General features: G+C 34.5%; 1 protein-coding gene across 1 annotated transcript; it reads left to right on the forward strand.

The window, feature by feature from the left end:
- Positions 1 to 7336: 7336 nt before the first annotated feature.
- On the forward strand, positions 7337 to 8727 carry LOC149174172 (uncharacterized). Its single transcript, XM_089422546.1, has one exon. The coding sequence runs from the start codon at positions 7431 to 7433 to the stop codon at positions 8400 to 8402; it is 972 nt and encodes a 323-aa protein (XP_089278672.1). The 5' UTR covers positions 7337 to 7430; the 3' UTR covers positions 8403 to 8727.
- The last annotated feature ends 463 nt before the right edge of the window (positions 8728 to 9190 follow it).

The following is a 9190-nucleotide window of genomic DNA, read 5'->3' on the forward strand; positions in this document are numbered from 1 at the left end:
TCTTGGTGAACAATTCTTTGAGGAAGTTATTGAGGTCAAAGAAAGGGTGGTGGTGATGGGATAAGGATTGTAGATGTCAATTTCCACCCTAAAGATCAACAATATTGCTTACACACCACAGAAATTTATTCAATCTTTCCAAACTCATACAACATATTGACAATGTAAATTGAAAAAAATTGAAATGACAGAGAAAGGATGAGTTGAATTTTATTTGAAATCTAAATATTGCATTGAAATACAACCTATATTGTATTCTACACTATACCTACATCCACAATACGTTATACTTCATATGCTCAAAGAAAACTACTAACCAATCAGTAGCTTGCAGAAAACAGAGTTGCAAGGAAAGTACTAACAACAACTACAAAATAAAGCAGCTATATGTTTTTGTCTTGTCAATACATTAGCCTCAACCACACTTCCCACAAGAGAGGTGGTAGATAGACCTACACAAGCAATTTTCATAAGAAAATTCTACTAAGAAAGGAAGAAATCGTTGTTAGGAAAGAAAATGCATAAGTAAAATACACATGAGATAGACTAGAGCCTTTGGGTTGGGCCCTAACCCAAGGGGACTCATCCCTCAACAACAAGCTCAGATAGAAGATAAAAATCTCCTTGAGATCCTCCCAATCCTTGAGTGCATCAGTTGTTAGTGGATCTTTGTATTGTGGGTGAGAGGTGAGTAAATGTAAGGGACAAGCCTCCTACATCTTCTACAACTTCCTCCAACGTATCTCTACATAGTAAATACACTCAATTTCACTCTTTTCCTGTGCATTAATCACATAAGGCGACAAGATATGATAACCATCCTCTAGTCTTCCTAATAAACACATAATAGTAAAACAGATGTTAAGGAAATAGGTAAATATAGGCTTGAGAAAGGCCATATGGGCCTTATTCTTTACCTATTAATGAGGCCCATTACTTCTATATCACACAAGGTTATTTTTTAGGCAATTTGGACTATATCACTAAAAACTAACTTCATGTCATATACCCCTAATTGCCAATTTTTTCATCAAAATTTTCCAAATTTTTCTAAGTGTTTTCCCAAGGTTAGAATGACCCGATTAAATCATTATTTTTTCTTCTACTAGAAGATGAATAGCCTCAATACTTATAGTTTCATATTAATTATTAAACTTTGCGAGTGAAAAGCTAAGATCTTGCTAAGAGTTTCCACTTAACAAGAGTGATTTTCTTTCCGAGGATTTACATAAGTGTGGTAGTGATTTCCAATCATAGCAAATCAAACACTTGTTAAGTGAAATAAGAAAAATGTATGTATATGTGTGTGTAATCAAGTGTGATTTTCTTTATTCTAAAAACATAATCTTACTCATTCAACAATCTACCTTTACTAACTTTCAACTCTTAAACGAATAAGGTAAACATATAAAAGGTTAGGAATCATTCTCATAACTACCAAGTAGCCATAGCAAAACTTATATGTAAGATCAAAGCTATGTTGAGTTTCCTCCTTGTAAGGATTCATCTTAGGCTTCTTTCCATAAGATCATTCTTCCAGGTCTAAAATTCATCCTACAATACTTTAGATGCCATACAAAAGACATTCACATCGTAACAATAATATATTATGGGTATTTAACAATTTCATGTCTATAATAGAGAGTGAAATATATTTTCACATAACAACCAAATTGTTATTTTAATAATAACTAGATTGTTATGATTATAATTAAGGCATTCCCCAACTTATACTATCACTTGAGTTCATAATATTAAATTTTTCATTTTATTTCTATCATAATAATACCATTCTAAACCTGCCCCACATCAAAATGACTCAAATCATTCTAAAGATAAATTTTTACCATGAAGGTTGAGCTTATAGATCCCGGGGAACACTATATGATGATATCCATGGCATCATTTGATGGAGTGTAGAATTTGGAAACTACACTAAATTCCTAATGTCATAAATAGAGATTTCATTTTTTTATGTATTCATTTCAATAATTTTCCCATAAGGATTTCCCATTAAAAATGAATCTTCTCAATTCAACTATGTATGCATTTTATTATTTCATTTGACATAAAATATATAATAGTAGAATGACAATATTTAACACTTACATGAATTTGATGGAAGTATAGAAAATTGACTAAGTGTGAGTAATTTTCCACCCAATTGTATGTACAATTGCACTTTTATTTCTATGATTGACCACCCCTTAACTAGACCATGATATCACAGAGATGAATCTAAGAACCTCTAAGTAGGAAAAAAAATAGTCTCTTAAGGGATAGTCCTGCAAGGAAAATCCTTGTTAGCTCTTAGTAATGCTGCAAAATCTAGAAATTGATTTAGTTGTCTCTCCACAACAAAAGAGAAAGTTTACTTTTGTTGCTTCATAGTCCTTTAGGGAACCCTCGTTTAGAGTGTTTTCAAAGCACCTAGAATGGCCCTAGATCACCGTCCAACATTCCCACATTATTTCAAGGTTTGAACCAAGGATTTTAAAACCAAGTTAACACAACCCTCGGCTCATATCACATCTTAGCCTTCGCTCAACTTCTTTGAATCCAAATTTTTGTCCCCCTCCAAATCATGTGTACCCCTGTTTTCCACAGGTAATTTCCTTTTTCACATGTAGGAGGTGTCATCCTTGAATTTTAATGTGGGTATTCATTCCACTTCCTTGCATATGTTGTTTAGTGGACTCTGTGAACTATTATCTCACATTTAAATAATTTTTGGAGGAGACACTTCAACAAACAAGTGTTTTTTTCTTATGATTAGTTAAGAGAATTCAAAGACTAGAAAATGAGTGAAATTTTTAAAATTCAAATATCAACATAGAATACTTTCAGTAAAGGGTGGCTTGGAATTATTTTCACAATGAATCACCAAGGCCCCCCTCACTATTCCCGAGTCATGGTCTCATTATCTCTATAGGCACTCATGCCTTAGCCAACTATTTGTCTTTTTCAATAAAGTAAAGTAAGTCATGTTATCATTATCCCTATAGGAACTCATGCCTTAGCCAACTAATTGGCTTTTTCAATAATCTTCAATAAAGTAAAGTAAGTCATGGTATCATTTTCCCTATAGGAACTCATGCCTTAGCCAACTATTTGTCTTCTTCAATATAGTAAAGTATATATACAATGCATTCAACTTTAGATAGTAATTAAATATTCTTGTGGAGTTAACACAATACTAAATATAATTAGTTACAATTTAATTCTGGCACCAAAATGAGGAAGATACATATGCATAATGTGATGAAATGAGTTCATAATTATTTCAATTATCATGAAATAAAATATTTGAAGGTTTACTAGATTCAAAATAAAACCAAAATTGAATATGAGATTGAGTGGATTATTACATTTTTTTCCCTATAAGATTTTGATTTATTTTTCGAAGAAAAAATTCACGGGAGAAGTAAAAAGATGATTTCCTACATTAGTGGATGACATTCCAATTAAATAAACTAACTTACTTTAATGAGAATAATAAAACCAGATACCTGAATTGACATAAAACTAACCAATATCCAACAACATTAACAACAAAACTTGAACTAACCAGATAAACATCTCAACTCACTTGCATATCTCATTTTCAAAACATTACCCTCTCTTCAAATCTAACCAATAATATCATCCCAAATTCTTAAATCAACCAATCAAATCATCTCAAATTCTTAAGTCGAAGACATGAGTGTTAGAACTTGTGACACATTACCTCATTGAAGACAAAAACTAAAGCCAACCAATGGACTTGTTTATAGGCCCCTTTGTTCATAGACACAATATAATTATGTCTAGGAATCTCCTTGGGAACGCGTTCGTATCTGAAAGGAGATCGTTAAGCTTTGACAAAGTAAGACATTGTGGGCCAAAATCAGTGGAAGAACAATCTTCTCGTGAATACCTAGCTATGGTAATAGCATACTTGAAAATCGGTACGCCTTTTAATATTTTTTAATGTCGCATTCAAGATTATTAAAAAGTCTCAATAGTTCACAATTCCGAATGACTTATAGTTGTCACATTAGTTAGTAGAACATTGTTAAAATATTGATACATACGGATTGTGATATTTGTAGAAGTAATTACGTGTAAAGCAAGTTATATTCGGTCTCCCTTGATTTCCATTTCAGAACGAAGAAAACAATATATCGTGGCTGGTAGCTTTTGACTGTGAAAGAGTTTAAAGTAGACCCTTGTTTGAGATTAAACACTACGTTTTGGATTTGGTTGATCATTGATTAAATGGTTTTGTTTAGGTATTTTTGTGCAGGATTTTACCTCAAATCTGGCAACCAAAATATAACAGTTCTAAAACTGTAGTTTCATATATATAGAAATAATAGTTTTATATATATATAGAAATAATCGTTTCATATATATATAAATAATTTATATTATTAGATTTATATTTTGGGAAACAAATATTTTTATTAGAATTTTTGTTGGGATAGTAAAGTAAAATAGTGAATTATAAAATAGTTGTAATTTTTTTTTAAATTTATCTATACAAACATTTTCAGAATTTCTTAATTTATTTATATTATCATAATTTTAATTTAAACAACCAATTAATTAAATAAATAAGATAAAATAAGATAATTGTTGGTTAAATTTTAATTATGTTTATGGGCATTCCCTCTTATTTGCATGTTAATCTTTATTTTAAGCAAAATTGTGATCTTATGGTTATAAATCAAAAACTCTAGCATATTCTCTCTTGTCTCTTCTACATCAATGGATGGAATTTGAGTAATAGTTGCATTCTTAATCCTTGATTATATATTTACATTTACATAATTTGATTATAAATTCACTATATTATTTGTAGCTAGTCGGGATTTCGCTATCACAATCAGAGGACATGTTACATTGGAATGGTGGACTGCATAAAGGACAAGTCATAGTACAAGAGGCCTACTCCATTATCGATCGCTATCACAATCGGAGGACATGTTGCATTGACTGCATATTTGATCGCTATCACAATCGGAGGACATGTTGTATTGGAATGGTGGACTGCATAAAGGACAAATCATAGTATGAGAGGCCTACTCCATTATTGATCAAGTGGTGGATCCAGAACTGCACAACTCTTGATTGCCCAGGTCATGGTGTTGGAATGTGCCTTAGAAGCTCAAATGCCTCCTCTGGTTGGTGACTCATAACCAAATCCTAACTTGGGAAAACCTCATCTAATGGGGTTTTCAAGACCCCGGTCGTTATGTCCTCTGTAGTAAATAGGGAGAAGACATCTCTCACCTATTCCTACATTGCTCTTTCTCTAGATTTGTCTAGTTTGGTGTGATACGCCTTCTAGACTCCAATGTTGTCTTGGACTAGACAGATATTGCCACTTTCCTTCAGCGACAGTTTGCGAACATCCGGACACACTGATCACTACCCTTCTTTCTCCTTTGGGGTATTTGGAGGACCAGCAACACTCTTATCTTCGACTTTGTCATGCCAGATATTAACCGGTCCTCCTTTTCGATTGTGGTGTATTATAAAGAATTCTCTCTTGAGAACCATAAGTCTTCCAGACCTCCTTGCTCACTCACGGACCTTTGGTCAGTTTTCCTATTGGATTCTTTGATGGAACCAACTCTTTCAGATCATATGGTAGCGATATGATGATTCACTTGAACTCTGCACATTTTTACAAGTTTTTATGGAATAGTCACTCTAGCTCAAATACCAAGGTTGAAATTTTGGCTTTATGGGGTGTCCTGTTTGGAGTTAAATGGCTTGGACCGCATGAAATTGCCATCTTTGGGGACTCCAAATCAGTAATTGATTGGGAAAATGATAGCGGCAATCCACAATCCCTGACCCTCATCAATTGGCAACACAGGATAAAGGTTTTGTCTATGGCCTTTCGGAAGCTCTCCTTCTCTCACATCTTTCGAGAACAAAATAGTGAGGTAGAAATTTTGTCCAAGGTAGGATGAAGCACAACCCTGGGCTCAATCCATTTCCAGGAGTTTGGCTCTAATGGCATGCTTCTATCTAGGTAGATCATGCTCTGATTCGGTGGCTATGTTTTATGTTTTTCTCTACTTCAAATTTTTCCCCTCAGATCATTGTTTTTCTCTCATATTTTGATTTTCCTACATCACCATTTTGTTTTAGATCTGTCATGGCACTACTAGATTTTTAGATCCACATGACACAAGGAATCCTGCTAGTTTTTAAGATCCACATGACACAAGGAATCCTGTTGGCTTTTTAAATCCACATGACATAAAGTTTCCTGCATTTTCTGGCTATTTGATCTATAATGCTATGCAAATGTACTTTCTATTTTCATAATATCAAAGTCTTTTTTCTGACTAGAAAAAAAATTCACTATTTGATCTATACTCCTATATAAATGTACTTTCTATTTCTATAATATAAAAGCCTTTTTCTCTATACTTCTATATAAATGTACTTTCTATTTCTATAATATGAAAGCTTTTTTCTCTAACTAGAAAAGAAATTCACTATACTATTGGTTGATACTTATCTATCATATTAGTAAAAAGTAGAATAAGTAATTGTTTTCCTCTAATTGTCTCCTCTATCAAATTATAAATAATAAGTACTTTACATTTCTTAATCATTAATTATACTTTCACATTTATTAATTTAATTATAAATTTACGATACCATTTGTTAATACCTATATATCAAATTAATGAAAAATGAAATACCTAATTAATCTCCTCCCACTCTTCTTACTATTCTTATGAAATTTTCACTATTTATAATTATTATATCATTCAACAATCCCTAGTTCATTCAAATATTTATAATTATTGTGTCATTCAACAATCCCTGATTCATTCAAGTAACGGCATAGGCCTATGCGATTCAACAATCCCTAATTCATTCAGGTAACAGCATATGCCTATTCCCTAGCTATGAACTATGCTAGTTAAACAAAACAAAAGAATAAAAAGGGAAGAAAGTATGAATAGACAGCTGCTCACTTCCTGGAACTTACATTGGGCAGGTAATAAGATAAATTGAGACGTTCTAGGTTTCCCTGAAGAGATAGGGAATGGGCCCGTCAACTCCCAGTGCGTACGAAAGATTTATTTTTCATATCAATAGGTTGTTGGACTTTTATTTACACAAGGGTTCGATCACGTGAACCCTAGGAGATGAAAGTCGTCCGCCTCCAATCACAATCTTCCTCTTCTTCTGGCTGTTTGATTGATACTTTTAATTCTTTTGACAGCGTTTCATGGGTTCAGTAGTACCAATCGACTGTACTCATTATACTAGCCCATGACAAGACTGGTAGATTCGTTCCCCAAGTTGCCCTTGTATTATTAGTGTCAGTAGCAGCGCGAGAAATAAGCGGGAGAAAACGAGAAACCAAATTTAGTATCATTGACACCAAGTCTTTTTGGGCCCAATTCTCGGATTCCATGACGTCCAAGCGACAAAGGGATGAAGCTCCTGCTTCTTCACCATGGCCTCGTGCATGCCATGATAGAGATGAAGACATAGGCACAAGTTCCCTAATGAAAGAAAATGTGAAAAAAGAGAATAATGCTGCTCTGTTTCCTCGCTACCCAAATGAGAATTTAGGTTTTCTGCAATACCCCACTGGAATATCAATGGGAGAGAATGTGGCCCAAGAAGATTGTGGCAATCATATTGGATCCACTTCATTGGAAAACAAGATCAAGAACGACACAGTGGCGCCTACAAAATGGCAGCCGAGTTTCAGTGTAGGGTTCGAACACCCTATCCCTGATAGGGCTAATCAAAGTGAGATTTGCCATAGTGAAAAGCGCAAAGATCAGTGTAGCGAGAGTGTACACATTGATAGAAAACGAGAGAAGTCGATTAAATTGTTTGGGTTTGAACTGAGACAAAAGCCGACTGTAACAGAAAACCGATCAGACCCGCGTCATGATCATGAAAGGTTTAATGAATATAGCAATTCTGGTATATACAATCGTAAGTATGAGTGCCAATTCTGCTGCAGAGATTTCGCCAACTCTCAGGCCCTGGGTGGACATCAAAATGCTCACAGGAAGGAACGCCAACAGGCCAAGCGCGCACAGATTCAGGCCGGCAGAACAGCTGCTGTGCCCCCATTTGCTAACAGAGCTCGCAACAGTGTTCCTGCTGCTGTACCCGCTTTTTATGGTATGCATTGTGCTGCAGGCTCTGGTCTCTCGATTCCGCATCGTATGTCTGTTTTTGGGTGCGAAATCCCCCTGCCTCCGGCCGCCGCGTCTCTTTTCCCACATTTTTCGGATTATCACCCGCACCGGGCACCTGTGGGACTGGGATTCGGTTCAGCTCTACGGCCTGCACCTGTCCGGCTTTCACGGTTATACGTTCCCATTATGAAGGTTGAGGGTGACCAATTTCGAGGGGACTGTTGAGAGCATCCATAGTTAAGTAAAGAGATTGTTGAGAAGTTATGAGTGTTTAATGTTAAGTTGTATTAGAAATTTTAGTTAAGGGACTGTCAGGAGTTGGGAGCGTCCATGGTTAAGCAAGGAGATTATTGAGAAATTAGAAATGTTTAATGTCTGTATAAGAAAAAAAGTTTGTTGAGAAATTGTGAGCGCTCATTATCAAGTTACATAAAATAAAGGTTGAATGTAAAAAAATAGTGAGACAAATGGGTGATACAGACTGTCTTGTTGTATAAATTATCTTTAACCTGGTTAACCTTCATTTTTTTTATTGTTTTCTTTTCCGTGAACCCACCCACCATTACCAGTACCAAAATTTTATGTCTCCAAGGTTTTAAGATTTCATGAATTCAGTTCGTAGCAATTAGACCAAGGGATTTAAGATTTGCATGATCGTTCCTACCCAACTGCCATTAATTCTTACCATCTCATTCTAAACAGCACCCACATCATTTAGCTTTCCCACGCACCCTCTTAGTGTTTATGTTTTTCTCCAAATAACTAGAATCGTTAGATTTCATAATGTTCCTTTGAATATAAGGTTATATCTGTTACTTTTGACATGCTGCAATGGTTCGCTCTCAAGGATTGACTTTCTAAGTTATTTAGGATGGACTTTTCTATAACTCACATACATCCTTTGCATATTGTAATTTGTGTAATTATAAAACTATCTCTACATATATAATAAAGTTGGAACTATAACTAGAGCAATCATTGTTCCTTTTGAGACGGTGGTGGTATCTTCATTT

Source organism: Pinus tabuliformis, chromosome 4_1 (assembly GCF_031772625.1).
Source record: "Pinus tabuliformis cultivar Carrire ecotype Pingquan chromosome 4_1, CPIR1, whole genome shotgun sequence".
In the NCBI taxonomy this organism is placed as follows: Eukaryota; Viridiplantae; Streptophyta; class Pinopsida; order Pinales; family Pinaceae; genus Pinus; species Pinus tabuliformis.

Coding starts and splice junctions, on each gene's coding strand:
- LOC149174172 (XM_089422546.1), top strand. CDS start 7,431: ATGACGTCCAAGCGACAAAGGGATGAAGCTCCTGCTTCTTCACCATGG.